We start from the raw sequence: 17,732 nt of genomic DNA on the forward strand, positions 1-17,732 counted from the left end.
CCTGATGCTGAAAAATCGTTAAATATTTTTATGGATTTGTTCGTACCCATTGTAAATAAACATGCACCACTTAGAAAATTCACTGTCAAGCCTTATGGAGCTCTCTGGATTGATAATGAGTTAAAGAACTTAATGAAACAAAGAAATTAGCAAAAAAGATGCTTTATTGCCTCTGGTTAAGTTAATGATAAAAGTGCATATTGTAAAATACGGAATCTAGTTACGAAAGTGAACAGAGAAAAAAAGAGAGAATTTTATCGGCAAAGGATTGATAGAGCCCAACATTGTAACGGCTGGATCAGGAGGACACAGAATCTACAATCTGGCAGTGTCTGGAAGGTAGGGCCGGGTATATGAAGAGCAGTTGATTGATGATTGATGGCAGCTGTGAATGCTGGTGATTGACTCCAGCACACCTGACTCCAACCCTGCAATTAGACCAGCACACAGGCAAGGGTAAAAGGGAAAAAACAACACAAGGCCTAGAGGCCCAAGCAGGATCATGACAAACATGACAGTAAGAAATTATGGAAAGTGATGAATGATATTATGGGTCGGAGTACTAATGCTTCTGCATCCTTAATTGAAACTGATAATGGTGTATTTATTTCTAAGCCTAAGGATATGTCAAATTACCTGAATAAGTATTTTGTGGAAAAAGTTGAAACATCGAGGGGAGGGGGGGCTTTAGTACAAATGTAAACAACAAATCATGTATGCTCATTGATAATCTCATAATGAGAGGCAAACAGTGTACTTTTGAGTTCAATTAGGTTGAAATCAAGGAGGTTGAAAAATTGTTACGATCCATTTCTAAAGACAACTCTGCTGGTACAGATTGTATTGATGGTGAATTACTCAGAATAGCTGTTGATTATATAGCTCTTCCTGTATGGCATACATTTAATTCCTGTCTATCTAATGGAACCTGCCCTAAAACCTGGAAAGAAGGAAAAATTCTTCCCATACCAAAAGATAACAAATCTACATTCAGTGGTCCTAACTGTAGACCTATAACAATCCTACCTGTTTTGAGTAACATTTTGGAAAGGATTGTATATAATCAAATCCATGATTATATGTCTAAGAATGATTTGATAAGTAATGCACAACATGACTACATAGAGGGTCATTCCACCTGCACAGCCTTGGTAAAAATGACTGATGATTGGTTAAGGGGGATTGACAATTCATTGTTATCTGGTGCTGTCATGTTGGACTTCAGCGCTGCATTTGACCTAATTGACCATAGGTTTTTGATTGAAAAACTCACGCATTTGGACCTATGGCAACCTCTTGGTTTGAAAATTATTTATCTTTCAGAACTCAACGGGTTTTCTTGAATGGTACTCTGTCCAACAGCATTAACATTGACTGTGGTGTGCCGCAAGGAAGTTGTTTGGGTCCGCTCTTATTTTAAATTTTTACGAATGATCTCCCGCTTGTTATTCAAGAATCCACTATGGTTTTATACGCTGACAATTCTACACTATACTATTCTGCATCTACATGCTGTAAACTTAAGTCTGTTCTGTCACAAGATCTGAAAGCAGTGGCCAATTGGGTTACTGCAAATAGACTTGTTTTAAATCTATCAAAAACTGTCAGCATTGTCTTTGTCTTTGGTCAGCCTATGCTTGATCTGCAGATTTCTAGTCAGCCAGTCAAGCAGGAGAGTAAGTTAAAGCTTCTAGGACTTTATATTTGTAACACTCTGTCCTGGACTGATCATGTTAGGCAGATAGCTGCTAAGATGAGTAGGAGCATTGCTACGGTCCGGAAATGTGCCACCTACTTACCAGTTACTTTACGGAGACAGGTTGTCCAAACATTATTATTATGCCATCTTGACTATTGTTCTGTTATTTGGGCCTCTGCCTCTAAGACTGACTTAAAATTCAAATGAAAGATAAATGTTAATTATCAGCTGTGTGTTCAGAATACCCGATTCAAAAATGGAAGACTTTCTCTGACTGAAGAATTTGTAAATACACTGCATGTTATGGGACTGTAGCCGAGGTCAGCAGACACACTGACTGTTTTGAATACTTTTGCAGATGTGTTTAGGCTACTAGAGAAGAAATGGACAAGGCCATATCACTATCTGCAGTCACAGGCAGAGAGGAAAATAGAGACCTAAAATGATCTCTGTATTAGAATGAATCTTCTTAAAAAAAAAGAAAAACAAATTTTTCTAACTGTAGTAGCTGTGTATCTGTGTATCTGAATCTTATGGCAGTGGGGGCGGGACCCGATAAGCCTTTGGCTTCTCCTGCCACCCTTCGGACGATAACACCAAGTAATATGTATGAATATGCAATGAGAAAATTATGTATTATGTGTAATTGTCCGGAAGAATAATAATAAAAAATAAAAAAAAAACTACAAACTGTACAAAACAGGGCTGCAAGACTTGCTTTTGATAGATCTTACAGATCAAATGCAGATCGGATGCAACTAATGGGGATCCACAATAAACAATAAACAAGAATAAACAATAAACTTGAGGTGTTTGCACTGTGGCTAAGGCTTGAACTCCTAGATGCAAATCGCTCAACTGCCAATACAGATGCATTTTCTGCAAAGTCCAATCATATAAGCCCCTGAAGAAGGAACTGTATTTATTTTTCTGATCCCATAATCCCATAGTGGACTTCTATTTTTATTTTTTATTTTTTATGTTTGGACTTAATTTCAAATTTCCTTTGTACGAGATAATTTAATTCTGTTTTTGTGCATATAACTAGCCTGGAAATCCAGACCCACATCTAGAATGATATAGGGTCTGGCCACAATCAACAGACCTTCCCAACTCAAGGGGCGGCACCTACGCGTGCATTTCAAATAGCACTGCACGCAATTGGATAGCACTACGACCAATCAGAGCAATTAACAAGGTGACGTATTAAGCTCTGTTCATTTAGCGAACAGCGGGGTTAACTGTTAATTAAACTTTTGCTGTGTTAGGTCGGCAAAACAGAAAATTCTTCTTTCTTGCTTATGAAAGATTTGAGAACGCTGAGTATTTAGTATTCAGGTTGATTTAAGTAATATGAAAACAAACAGAATAGAGTTATCTCTAATTATCTCTAAAGGTGCGAACACACTGCACTCCGCGGCGCCGCTCGAATCGCAGGTTCCGCGCCGCGTGATCATATTGGGTCACATTGTGTCCGCCGCCCACCGCCCCTTCTCTACTCTGGGGATATGCTGGTGCTGGTGCTAACCGGTGCTGAGGGGACCAGTCTGCTGTGCTGATGGTGCTTTACCCAAGCTAACCGGTGCTAACTTGGTTCTTAAAGCAAAACTGATAGCTGTACACAGCAGGCAACAGACACAGAGGCTATTCACAGAACGTATGGGAGCAAACTGTGACTATTATGTTTTCATCCATCTTAATTTCCTCTGTCCGTCGTCCCAAAGTGAGTGACGTCGGGAGGAGCTCAACGCTGATTGGCTATCGCGGCGCGGCCGGCGGCAAAAAGTTCAATATTTTCAACTTCTGCAGCGGCCGCGCCACCCTAGCCGCGGCGGTGTGCAGTGTGTTCGTACCTTAATGGAGGAACAAAATGAAAAGTCCACTCACTGTGGTTGTTAAATAACGGTAGACGGTGTCTTGCAGACACATTTCTAAATAGAACAGTCATTACAACACTTGATTAGTGTGTGACTCTGGCCTCCGTTGATGCCACTTAGACAATTTGCTATTACTCTCATACATTTTAAATTTTTGTCTTTCTCCAATAAAGTAAAACATCTGCCCTGAAAACCAATTTAACATGTCTTTGTTCAACTCTCTAGACCAGTAGATACCACAGGGCTGATTAATGTAGGCTATGTGATGAATGTTACAGTATCAGTTTATCCCTTCCAATCTCACTGACTGAGCGTTTGGAATTTTGTGGGATCTTGATTTGCTGTATGAATTTTGTTTTAATAGTTTCAGTCCTCTGTAAGTGATACAGCCCCACAGCATCCACACACACTTAAATAACTAGATCTAAAGAGGAAGCTGTATCCTCTGAGCAAACAGAGCTAAAAGTTGTCCGTCTCTGGGGATGATGATGATGACAAGCATGAAAGATGGATGAATTATCATTTCAAACATGAAGTCATCTTCAGTGAATAACAAACACAAACACTGGCAGAGTGGAATTCATAGTAGAAACGACATCTTTGAGAGAGGAGACTGATTATTGTAAAAGTGGTCTTGATGTTGAGAAACATTAGCATTGGACTTGTTTTCTTCTTGTGGAATACTGGATAGCTTTACAAAGGAAAACAGGGCCTCTGGGTTACACTAGCAAATAATTGGAAGTATACCAATTGAACAGTGTCAATATTATTTATTATTAGTACCAAATTACATGGTTCTTTCCAGGGTTGATGATTCAGTTCCTGGTGATGAAATGATTGTGTCCAAGTGTATCTTTATTAGTAAGAATAATAAAGGGTCCTGTCTAAATTCAGTCATACAAACTAAATCTTCATTAAAAGTGAAAACAACATTTCAATCTTTTTTGTAGCATTGTTGAGTAGCCTACATGTGCAAACCATTGTGCAACAGCAAATCTTCAAAGTGATCTGGCTGTACTAAATTGCCGTTATAATTGACTGAATCAGTACACACTAAGAAATGAATGAATGGTCCTAAAAGGGTACAAATGCTTTGTCCCCCAGTGGTACCTTAGCAGGGTACAACACTGTACCTTAACTTTAACTTCAAACGTTCGACCAATCAGTAATCTGCGTTATGATGTCATGTTTTCCAAAGTTCAGTCCTCCAGAGTTTGAGTGAGTTGTTGTTTACGTGCAGATTTCTTTTGGTGCCGACAATAACTTAATTAGATCCATGGAGAGTGAGGTAATCATCTGATAAAAATACTATCTAGAAACTTAGGAAGTTCATTTTGATGGAAACGTTGTGGGTGAGACTCTCCTTTACAGGTTACACTGTTATTGAGTTATGGATATTTCATTTACATTGGTCTGGCTATAATTCTTAATTAACTAAATGGACAATGATTTAAATGTAACTTCTTTTATAACTTTTGCTGGGCATGTGGAAGTGGAAAAATACCGATACCTTTATTTCATGATAATGTTAACAGTGTATATTCTGATAATATGCAGTAATTCTACTATTGTGTATCTGATCTGGAATCACCAAAACCTCCACGAACCGATGTACATTTTCATTGCTGCCTTGCTCATCAACTCTGTTCTTTTCAGCACTGTTAACTACCCAAAACTTTTAATCGATTTTTTATCCGAACGACAAATAATCTCATATTCAGCTTGCCTATTTCAGGTCTTTGCATACTATTCTCTGACTGCTTCAGAGTTTTTACTACTGGCGGCTATGTCTTATGACCGTTATGTGTCTATATGCAAACCTCTGCAATATCAAACCATCATGACAAAGACTAATGTGAATGTTTTACTGGTTGCAGCTTGGCTTGTGCCTGCGTGTCAAGTTGCTGTGTCTGTCATTTTGAGTGCTAAGAAAAAACTCTGTGCTTTTACTCTGAATGGGATAATGTGTAACAGCACATTTCAGACACTACACTGTGTGAGGTCTACAGTGCTGAATGTATATGGTTTGGTTGTTCTTGTAAATGTGGTAATTTCACCTACGATTTTTGTACTATTCACATACACAAGGATATTTATAATTGTATATAGAAGTTGTAGAGAAGTGAGGAGAAAGGCAGCCCAGACATGTTTACCACATCTGATAGTTTTAATCAACTTCTCAAGTTTGACTGTATATGATGTGCTTTTACTGCGAATGGGGACAGAGTTTCCTAAAATTGTTAGTTTCATAATGACTTTACAATTGTTGATGTATCATCCTCTATTTAACCCGATCATATATGGGCTGAAAATGAAAGAAATCTACAAACCCCTTAAGAGTTTGTTTTGTAAAATGCCTTAATGTACTAGTAGTACACTAGTAATTCTTAGATTATTTATTCTTATATCTTTAGCATCTGTGTTTTAAAGGTGCACTATGTAACTTCGGGTGGGTCAGAGAAGTGAACATTTTCTAACCTATATTCTCATAACTGAATAAATGAACTTTCCTCACAGGAAAATGTGATCCCTGGAACACTGTTTGATATTAGAAAGCTGAAAAGTTACTGTTTCAATGTTGTTGTTGTTTACAGGTGCAGGGTCCACAGTTTGGTTTACAAACATATTCTAGTCAAACGTAGACATAGAATTATATGTAGAATAAATATGTTTCAAAAAACTAACTGCAGGTTATGTGAAAGTAAACAAATCCACCTCCTCTGAAACTGCATAGTGCACTAAAACTGGTGGTAATAGATATTTTTTTTTATGTGTTTAGAATATGTGTTATAAGAGTTTGTTTTGCATAATGCCCTAATGTAGTAACACTGATAACTGTTGAATAGAGAAAAGATGACTTCACAATTTGTGTTTTAATAGCATGGAACGAGCTGCCAGAGTATGTGCTGATGCCGCCTTTAGTTCACTCCATCTATAATAAGTTGGATACATTTTGTTAGTCAAAGGAAGGCATGCAGGTTACAATAATCATTATAAATTATAAACATAGATTATTCAAGATTATTATTTTTTTTTTTTAATGCTTTTATTAGAAAGTGTAGAGAGAGAGATGAAATGGGGCAGAGAGGGGAATGACATGCAGAGAACGACTCGGGCTGGATTCTAACCCGGGGCTGCTGTGAAAAGAACTGAGCCTATGGGAGGGCTCTAACCACTACACCACAAGCTCCCCGATGGTCAATTCATTTGTTGTTGTTCAGTTTTAAGACTTTGAGAACATTTCAATAAAATTTAAAAATTACTGTTTTGTGTTGTGATGATTTAGTAATGTAAAAGCTGCAGTGCACTCCTTTCAAAATATACAGCTCTGGAAAAAATTAAGAGACCGATCCTTATTTTTATTCAATCTTCATCTTTACATTACTTAATGGAAATGCTCTAAATGGCAGCTTTTCTTGTTAGAAATATTGTCAATAGTTTATAAAGCAAGACCAAAATGTTCATTTACTCAAACATATGCCTATAAATAGCTAAACAAGAGACACTGATTGCTTGTGGTCTCTTAATTTTTTCAAGAGCTGTATATATAAACACACCAGAACCTATATTTAAGTGTGTCATACAATTTAATTTGAAAAAAAAAACATACACAAGTAAAACTAGAAAACACATTTCCTGCTGAAAAAGCTGACTCTAAGCTGGATAGCTGAGTATGAAGATTTTGAAAAGTTTGAAAAGGTCTCATTAGTATGACAGGAGTTGAAAAGTTGAATATACACATTGTAAGCTATATTAAAACATGTCAGTGTTTTGCTGCAATAATACAAAAGTTGAAAGACATGACAAAAAATTTTAATCTGAAATATTCATTTAATGGCTTGAATTTATATGAATCAGCTGAAGGAGTAGGAATATGTGGTAAAGTAAAAAAGGGTCTTTTAAACCTGCAGTGTGTAGAATTTTGGGATTTTTTTTCATGGCAGACTTGGTAGAAAATAATTATAATATCCGTAAGTATGTTTAATTTAGTGTATAATAGCTGACATTTTCTTTTAGAATACTTTCTTTTTCCAAGGGTCTCATATATCTCCATATTTCTCCATACCTTGGACCAAGGCCTGGGCGCCGCCATGTTGGAAGCGTCATGGTTGGAATGTCATCAGGTGCATTGTTTAGAATTTAGAATTGTTCTTATCCTTGAAGGCCACTGTAGCTTCTGTTACCCAGGGAGCGTTGCATTCTAGAACCTTCTAGAACTTTCTTGATGATGTCATATTACACACTGCACCTTTAAGTATGAAAGGTAGTGAATAGTTGAACTTTCATAATGTAAGAATGATGTTGAATATTTTGAAATTTGAAAGATTTTTCTAGTTGAAATTCTAATTGAAAGACATGAAAATGTTTAAAAAGTGTGAAATAGTCTTTTAATGTGCAGAGTAAAGGCTGAAATCCACCAGCTGCCTGTACGGTCCCTCTCCGCTCCACCACGCCAGCGGAGCTGTGAGGTTTTCACTTTAGTCAGTGTGTGAGCGTCCACTAGCTCCGCTGCACCGTCTCTCTGCTCCGCTGCTGCTCCAGCTCTCCGGTGAAATACGCACTGCTTCTATTTTCGCGTATGCCAGTGCTCACCGAATCATTTTAGTGAGAGATCGAGAGAGACAGGAACACAGAAGCCGACAAAACAATAAAACATTTGGTTAATTTTCAAAATAAGACACTCTGTGTTGACTGCAGGTAACAATCTCAAAACAGAGACACATACAAGCATGTCCACTGTTCTTTTACTTGTTCAGATGGGAACAATAACCTTCCGTGCGTTTGTTGTTGTGTAAATACCACATACAGAATCATTATCAAGCGTTATCCCCCGTCACTTTTAATTACCGCAGGAACTCCTCGATTTCGTGATTCCACCTGTCCGGCGGTGCTGGCCTTGCCCGCTTTGAAAACGGACCCGGTGGGTGTTGACGTGGGCGCACGAAGCAAAACCGTAGGACAATGCACGTGCAGCCAGTGGAATTCCGGGGTAAGTCACCCAGCTCAGTGTGTGTCTAAATTAGGGCCTGTTATAAGGCAGACATCCCACCTGTTAGAGGCCTCAGAGAGGTAATTTCATCCAAAACTTCCCCTCAAACCGCTGCCTCTAACTAACGGACCGTGAGTCTAACTGACAAAATTAATTTAATGTTAGAACCAGAAGAATCTGATGAAAACACAGTGTGAAGATTGTGTCTGTTATGTGAAAAATGTGAACCAGAGCATGTTAAAAGTGTTTTACAGTCTGCCTTACTCCAGAAATGTCATGTCTCTGTTAACATGGGAGTCTACTGCCTCGTTTCCACCAAGCAGAGCGGGTCGGGTCGGAGCAGCTCGGTGCACTTATTTTGGCTTTTCATTTGCCAAAACTTGGGTAGGGTCCCACAATAAGCGAACTAAACGGCTCTACACTGCTCCCATTTTCGGTACTCCACCGTTGGGGTCAGAGCCGGCCCAAGCCTTCATGGGGCCCTAAGCAGAATTTGATTAGGGGGCCCCTGTCCAATGATAGCGCTGCACAAATCATTGACTAATGTTAAATGTCATTCATACACCCAGTGCTTTCCGCTAGTGCCTCCAATCTGCAGCTGGGTGAACATAGTAGCCAGCCGAGATTCGACCCTCCTGGGGGGGTACGGGGCATGCCCCCCCGGGATTTTTTTTTTACCCTTTTAAAGTGAAATGCATGAATCTAGTGCACTTTGAGAGGAGAATTAAGAGGATAAATCTGAGGAATTTTCTGTGTAAAAATGATTTGGATACAAATAGTTCGGATGAATTAGAAGCTATTGAAGAAAGACACATGGATTTTCCATGAAAATATTAATTTAAAATAAAATATGCAGGGTCCTCTGGGTTGGGCTTGGGGCCATTGTTTCTTTCACAGGACATATTTTTCTGTAATATAGTGAATGCATTTAAATGCAGTGAGAGGGACAAAGCAGAAGAACTCTGTTGTCCAGCTATTTTTTTTCACAGACGAGGCTGAAATAGGCTAAGACTATACACAGTGCATGGGCAACTGAGGGCAGCCCCTTTTCCAAATATTTTTAAATTAACTCAATACACACTGTGCATGGACGTTAACGTGACGTGATCAGTTAACCTCAGATTAAATCCCAGATGAACTGATTCAATCATTAGGCTATTAACTATCTAGACCAACACATCGTATTCCTTTTTTTTGTATGATAACTTACATTTGCATAATATGATGTTAATATCAAACAAACAAAAAACTAAACAAAAAAAAACTACCAGGACTCTGAAAGGGTGCCGAAAAGGTGGAGATACACACTGCTGTCCGTTAATTGGTCGAAAGAATAATTTCCGCATTAAACCGCCATGTGTAGTCACCTTGGCAAGAGTGAAGAGAGTCTTGTGTTTAGCGAAAAATGTCGGCGCAGCACTCTGTTTATTGAATGGGCTACACTGTGTCCCGCTGCTACGATGACACCATAGTTACGTTGCTGCCACGGCCAGTGCTGTTCGCTCACCGTCTGTGCATTTACCGGTGTAACACGCTCACAACACGGGGGAATAAATATAGAAGTTGCTGGTTTGAGTAAAAACTAGAGACCGCTGGCTTGACCACAGTCCGTCCACGGCCTGATACTTTGACCCATATTGGCGTATTTACAAACGGAGGCCTGGAGTTGATTTCTGCAGTACTAAGCCTATTTTGATCCCTCTATCTATCTATCTATCTATCTATCTATCTATCTATCTATCTATCTATCTATCTATCTATCTATCTATCTATCTATCTATCTATCGATCTATCTATCTATCTATCTATCTATCTATCTATCTATCCTTCACACTCCAAAGCTGATTTCGATAGTGGCCATTTTGGAAGATGGGCAAAACATATTTTTTTAAATTTGGTCTTGTTTCTTGACACTTGATACCACAATTGTTCTATAGACCCTTATCTTCAACGAAAAAATTAAAACTAAACTTTGGCATCAACTTGAAATTAAAATACAAAGTTATACACAACCCCACTATATCAGCAATATTATAATTGCTCTCAAAGGACTTCAATTATTGTGATATTGTATTTTGACTCCTGGGTCGTAATATTGTGTTTACAGTGTGTGGCTGTATTCAGACCGTACCCCTGGGACTCTGGCCTATTGTTTACAACAGAACCGGACACTAATGACTCTCATTAACAAGCCTTGTGAGTGCGTGTGTGTGTGTGTGCGTGCGTGTATTGGTGTTGGATACAGTAACTGCAACAGGCACACACAGACACACACACACACACACACAAAAAAAAACAAGAAAAACAATCCCTTGCATCACATTTAGGAGAAACTTTTTTTGTTGTTTATTTCTTTACCAAAGTTTGAACTTATGCAAGAGTGTGAATGTTTTGCTTCACTGATGTCACAGTCAAACATACATTGCTTATCGCTACATCGACACATTCTCATATATATTAATATTAAAGAGATTCAGTATTTTTGCCAGTGTGTTTGTATTCAGTTCTTCTGCATAGGTAATGTATTACTTTATGGAGATGGCCATCAGACAGAGAGACAGACACACACACACACACACACACACACACACACACACACACACACACACACACTGAGAGACAGACAGACACACAGTTCTTCTGCATAGTCAGTGTATTACCTTATGGAGATGGCCATCGGTCACTATAAGGAGTTTGGGGGAGACTTGGCTGTGTCATAAGTCAGCATTGTACTGTTACAGAGGGGGCCTTACTTAAAATATAGATATCCCTTCCCCTTAATTCTACACTAAATGTAAGATTTCTTCACTGCTTTAGTTTGCCACCGGACAGGTGGACAAACGTTTATTTTCACACTTTTCTCAAGTGTAGTTTGGCGATGTATTACTAGTCTGGTCTTTGAACCAAACTTGAGTTTTTTTTCAAATTCTCATGTGTCATGGTGGTTGCAGAAAAGCTTTCAGTCCGGAGTAAACAAGCAACCTTGGTCCGTCCTAAAGAGGTCCGGTCCTATCTACAAACCGGTAGTGTGGGGCCTTGTATGGGTAATTTGTTGTTTTCATTTCTAATTGATGTGAAAGTTTTGTTTTCACTTCTAAATTGAAGGTAAGGGTCTATAAAATAGTGTTGGTCGAGTGTCAAGAAACCAAATCAAATAAATGTTTTAACCCGAATTAAAAGCTTCAAAATATCACGATTTCGAATGTGGCCATTTTGGAAGATGGGCAAAACAAAAAAGAAGAAAAAATGTTGGTCTGGTTTATTGACACTATAGGGCTGGCACGAATTATTCGAATATCCGAGTATTCGTTTATTAAATTAGTATTCGGAGCTCAATTCAGTATTCGGAATATTATTATTTGAATTTTTTATTTTACTTTATTTTTATTTATTTATTTAATTTTTTTGTGTGCAAAAGTACCTCAAACCGGGGGTGCCCTTAGCTAAGTTGTTAGGGCTTCTGAAGCTTGGTTGCTTCATGGGAATACCCGGTCAATAATGGATATAATATGTACACAAAAGACTATCAATATTGGATCTTTGTATGGATTTATAAATCCCCGGAAAGATGCATGTTCCGGGATGAATTGAAAAGCTTCTGTAAGGGTTGCGGTGCCAGGGAGGCCAGCTGATTTGGAACGGAACACCAGCTGTTCGCTTCCACGGGGGAAAGTAAGGAACTCTGACTTTATTACCGTTCGAAAGTTATTAAATCATCAACAAACTAAACAGCTTGCTGTCTCGGCTCACACACTCGGTTTCAGTGAGTACTTTGGGATTATTAATGTTGGATTTGATGTTGTGTTTTTTTAGAACGAGTACTCGAATACTCGCTCGGAAAATCCAACGAATATTCGAAGCCTGTAAAATGGTATTCGGGCCAGCCCTAATTGACACTCCAACCAGAATTGTTTTATAGACCCTTACCTCCAATTAAAGGTGCTCCGAGGAACTTTAAGTTTATGTTAACTTTTGCAGCCCCTTAGGAAAAAAGCGGTATGTGTTCTACTACGCCAGCTGTAGTTCCATGGTGAGCGTACCGGGACAAAAGCATTAAGAAAAACTGGATAAAAATACCATTCTTTGCACTGATGGTCTTGTTTGCTGTATGTAATTTATGATAATCAGAGGAAAAATTAGAAATATTTAAAAGTTCCTCGTAGCACCTTTTAAGAAGTGAAAACTAAACTTTTGCATAATTTTAAAATTACTTTGGGTCCAGGCCCCACACTACAATGAATGTCCAGTATAGGGGGACCCAGCCAATAGGTGATAAACACAGGACGCGGGTATATCATGGAAAGTTCTTTAGTGCGGTTGCAAAACTAAAATGTGAAATCAAACCTGAGCAGATTAAATCTATACAGGGGATAAAAAAAACTTGGTTCTGACCTTGGTGCGGACTTTAAATGTGCAATATGTAACTCTGGGTGTGTCAGAGAAGAGAACATTTCCTAAGGTAAACTCTCATAACTGAATAATCAAACTTTCCTCATAGGAAAATGTGATCCCTGGAACACTGAAGTTAGAAAGCTTCCCGAAAAGTTACTGTTTCACTGTTGTTGTTTACAGCACCAGGGCCCATGATAGAAATATTCGATACTAAGAATTACATGTAGAGACAATATATTGTGTAAAGTAACTGCAGGTTATGTGAATGCAAACCCCCCTCCTCTGAAACTGCATAGTGCAACTTTAACTGGGCATTGCAAACATGTCATCAGACAATAACATCATTACGTTTAGGCCTCTAAAGTTCCATGAAAACTTAATGAGATCCATGGAGGTTGAAATATTCTGATAAAAACAACCCGCAGACTCAAACCGTTTACTTTTATCATGTGTTGATATGTGCTTGTTACTTTCACATACTGAGCAGTGGGATATGTATGGTATGTATGCTATGTTAATGTTAAAGTGAATTTCAAAATAAGACTTATAATATTTTCTCCTAGGACAGCCTTCATGGATGATAAGGTCAATGTAACATTTATTCTTATCGATGGCTATGTGGAACTGCACAAATACCGATACCTTTATTTTGTGATGATGTTAACAGTGTATATTCTAATAATGTGCTGTAATTCTACTATTGTTTATCTGATCTGGAATCACCAAAACCTCCACAAACCGATGTACATTTTCATTGCTGCCTTGCTCATCAACTCTGTTCTTTTCAGCACTGTTAACTACCCAAAACTTTTAATAGATTTTTTATCCGAACGACAAATCATCTCATATTCAGCTTGCCTCTTTCAATACTTTGCATATTATTCTCTGACTGCTTCTGAGTTTTTACTACTGGCGGCTATGTCTTATGACCGCTATGTGTCTATATGCAAACCTCTGCAATATCAAACTATCATGACAAAGACTAATGTGAATGTTTTACTGTTTGTAGCTTGGCTTGTGCCCGCCTGTCAAGTTGCTGTGCCAGTTGTTTTGAGCTCTCCCAAAAAACTCTGTGCTTTTACTTTGAAGGGGATAATGTGTAACAGCACATTTCAGACACTACACTGTGTGAAGTCTACAGTGCTGAATGTATATGGTTTGGTTATTCTAGTTATTGTGGTAATTTCACCTACAATTTTTATACTATTCACATACACAAGGATATTTATAATTACTTATAGAAATAGTAGAGAAGTGAGGAGAAAAGCAGCCCAGACATGTTTACCACATCTGATAGTATTAATCAACTTCTCATGTTTGAGTGTATATGATGTGCTTTTACTGCGAATGGGGACAGAGTTTCCCAAAATTGTTCGTTTCATAATGACTTTACAAATACTAATCTATCATCCTCTATTTAACCCGATTATATATGGGCTGAAAATGAAAGAAATCTACAAACACCTGAAGAGTTTGTTTAGTAAAATGTGTTAATGTACTAACACTAGTAATTCTTAGATTATTTATTCTCATGTCTTTAGCATCTGTGTTTTGAAAGTGCACTGTGTAACTTCGGGTGGGTCAGAGAAGCGAACATTTTCAAACCTATATTCTCATAACTGAATAAACAAACTTTACTCACAGGAAAATGTGATCCCTGGAACACTGTCTGATATTAGAAAGCTTCCTGAAAAGTTACTGTTTCACTGTTGTTGTTGTTGTTTACAGGAGCAGGGTCCACAGTTTGGTTTACAAACATATTCGAGTCAAACGTTTGGTTCCAGGTTCCTTAAAATTATTTAGTTTTGATTCATGATGATATAATTATTCAAGACAGAATTATATGTAGAATAAATATGTTTGTAAACTAAGTGCAGGTTATGTGAACGTAAACAAATCCACCTCCTCTGAAACTGCATAGTGCACCATTAATGTACTAAAACTGGTGGTAATAGATACATTTTCTTATGTGTTTAGAATATGTGTTATAAGAGTTTGTTTTGCATAATGCCCTAATGTAGTAACACTGGTAACTGTTGAATAGAGAAAAGATGACTTCACAATTTGTGTTTTAATAGCATGGAACGAGCTGCCAGAGTATGTGCTGATGCCGCCTTTAGTTCACTCCATCTATAATAAGTTGGATACATTTTGTTAGTCAAAGGAAGGCATGCAGGTTACAATAATCATTATAAATTATAAACATAGTAATTATGACATTTATCTTATTTTTTTATTGTTGTGTCTTCTAACTTGTATATTAGGGTCAATTATTTTAAAGATTATTATTATCTGCTGTGAAAAGGACTGAGCCTCTATGGGAGGGCTCTAACCACTACACCACAAGCTCCCCGATGGTCAATTAATTTGTTGTTGTTCAGTTTTGAGACTTTGAGAACATTTCAATAAAATTTCCAAAGTTACTGTTTTGTGTTGTGATGATTTAGTAATGTAAAAGCTGCAGTGCACTCCTTTTAAAATATACAGCTCTGGAAAAAATTAAGAGACCGATCCTTGTTTTTATTCAATCTTCATCTTTACATTACTTAATGGAAATGCTCTAAATGGCAGCTTTTCTTGTTAGAAATATTGTCAATAGTTTATAAAGCAAGACCAAAATGTTCATTTACTCAAACATATGCCTATAAATAGCTAAACAAGAGACACTGATTGCTTGTGGTCTCTTAATTTTTTCAAGAGCTGTATATATAAACACATCAGAACCTCTATTTAAGTTTGTCATACAATTTAATTTGAAAAAAAAACATACATTTTCTCCCCAGAAACAGTTAACAAGTAAAACTAGAAAACACATTTCCTGCTGAAAAAGCTGACTCTAAGCTGGATAGCTGAGTATGAAGATTTTGAAAAGTTTGAAAAGGTCTCATTAGTATGACGAGTTGAAAAGTTGAATATACACATTGTAAGCTATATTAAAAAAGTTCAGTGTTTTGCTACAATAATACAAAAGTTGAAAGACATGACAAAACATTTTAATCTGAAATATTCATTTAATGGCTTGAATTTATATGAATCAGCTGAAGGAGTAGGAATATGTGGTAAAGTAAAAAAGGGTCTTTTAAACCTGCAGTGTGTAGAATTTTGGGATTTTTTTTCATGGCAGACTTGGTAGAAAATAATTATAATATCCGTAAGTATGTTTAATTTAGTGTATAATAGCTGACATTTTCTTTTTGAATAATTTCTTTTTCCAAGGGTCTCATATATCTCCATATTTCTCCATACCTTGGACCAAGGCCTGGGCGCCGCCATGTTGGAAGCGTCATGGTTGGAATGTCATCAGGTGCATTGTTTAGAATTTAGAATTGTTCTTATCCTTGAAGGCCACTGTAGCTTCTGTTCAGGGGCGCAACTACCCACTTTCTGGGGGGTATGCAGACACTTAGCAGGCGCCCCCCGAATTGCAGACTTCCATTTTAAGTTACATATTAGAGCAGGTGATCGGCTCAACGTCATGTCTGCCTGCACTTATTCTCCCAAAAGTAAAGGGCACAGTGAATATCAGGTTGGTCAGCAGAAATAAAACTATATACTGGGCATTTAGGTTTTTGTGGCCTTGCTAGTGTCAGGCATGCAAACTCATAAGACATGAAAAAGGTGACATGTCCGAAAACAAACCCTTGTAGGGGGGTCTGTGGGTCTCCCCCCCAGATTTTTTGGGTGATTTGAACATGTAAAATAAGTAATTTGGTGAACTCTGGTGAAGAGAATTAAAGAAAAAGAAAACTTTTATTTCAGTTCAAATGAATAGTAAAATGAGCCAAACAAGTTAGTCAGCCAACCTTCTTGACTTTACCCATATAACGTGTGTAGGTATTTACCTAGAAAAACGTTAAAAAACAGCAAAAAAAAACAGTTAAATGGGAAAAAACAGCTTGTTGATAAAACTTTTTTTTCAAGTGAATGAGAGAGAAAAGGCATTAAATAAGATAGAAAATAACTTTTTGGCAAACAGGATTTTCATTATCATTGCTACACAACCATCAATCAGACACATATATCTCTCTGTCTGTGTCTCTCACTCACACACACACACACACACAACTCAGTCGTGCGCTGAAACGGTGCAAAATATGATAATGGGAAACAGGTGAGTTTGTTGTTTTGGCTCTGACCTGCCTATAATCACTATACTACCATTCAAAAACTGTGAAAACAGCAATAGTCAAAAACTTGAGGTGACACGTTAATCTGCAGTGACAATCCGCGAGTCGCGGCCGATAATCAGTGTGCATTAATCAATACAATCGCTCGGCCATATAAAACAAAGGTTGGCAAACTCCGTGTACATCTCCGTGGATCATTCAACCACTTTGAAAAGCTGTTTTGTGTCCCCAAGAGCTTTCTTTTCTGCCTGTGTAGGTCCCTGTCATCAGATGACAACACGATTCAAAATGAAAGCTCTCGCGCTCCAGCGCGTGCTCGAGGGGGCGCGCACTGGAGCGCCTATAGTGTGTTACTGATCATATCATTTACACAAACGCTGTTAAATACAGAAAAATGCCGTCTCCAAATAATTTTCCCCCGATCGCTTTGGCGTCCCTCGAGTGCGGCGCCCCTATGCGCCGCATATAGTGCATACCCACTTTTTGCGCCACTGCTTCTGTTATTATTCAAAAGGGGTGGGGTTACCCAGGGAGCGTTGCATTCTAGAACCTTCTAGAACTTTCTTGATGATGTCATATTACACACTGCACCTTTAAGTATGAAAGGTAGTGAATAGTTGAACTTTCATAATGTAAGAATGATGTTG

General features: G+C 37.9%; 2 protein-coding genes across 2 annotated transcripts; both read left to right on the forward strand.

The window, feature by feature from the left end:
- Nucleotides 1–5,014: 5,014 nt before the first annotated feature.
- On the forward strand, nucleotides 5,015–5,938 carry LOC307256963 (olfactory receptor 11A1-like; the record flags this gene model as incomplete). The annotated part of the gene is made up of 1 exon (XM_080036078.1): nucleotides 5,015–5,938. The coding sequence occupies one exon, from the start codon at nucleotides 5,015–5,017 to the stop codon at nucleotides 5,936–5,938; it is 924 nt and encodes a 307-aa protein (XP_079892204.1).
- Nucleotides 5,939–13,531: 7,593 nt separating this feature from the next.
- On the forward strand, nucleotides 13,532–14,452 carry LOC307256964 (olfactory receptor 11A1-like; the record flags this gene model as incomplete). Its single annotated transcript, XM_080036079.1, has 1 exon — nucleotides 13,532–14,452. The coding sequence occupies one exon, from the start codon at nucleotides 13,532–13,534 to the stop codon at nucleotides 14,450–14,452; it is 921 nt and encodes a 306-aa protein (XP_079892205.1).
- Nucleotides 14,453–17,732: the final 3,280 nt, after the last annotated feature.

Source organism: Ammodytes marinus (genome assembly GCF_949987685.1).
Source record: "Ammodytes marinus genome assembly, chromosome: 10".
Lineage (NCBI taxonomy): Eukaryota > Metazoa > Chordata > Actinopteri > Uranoscopiformes > Ammodytidae > Ammodytes > Ammodytes marinus.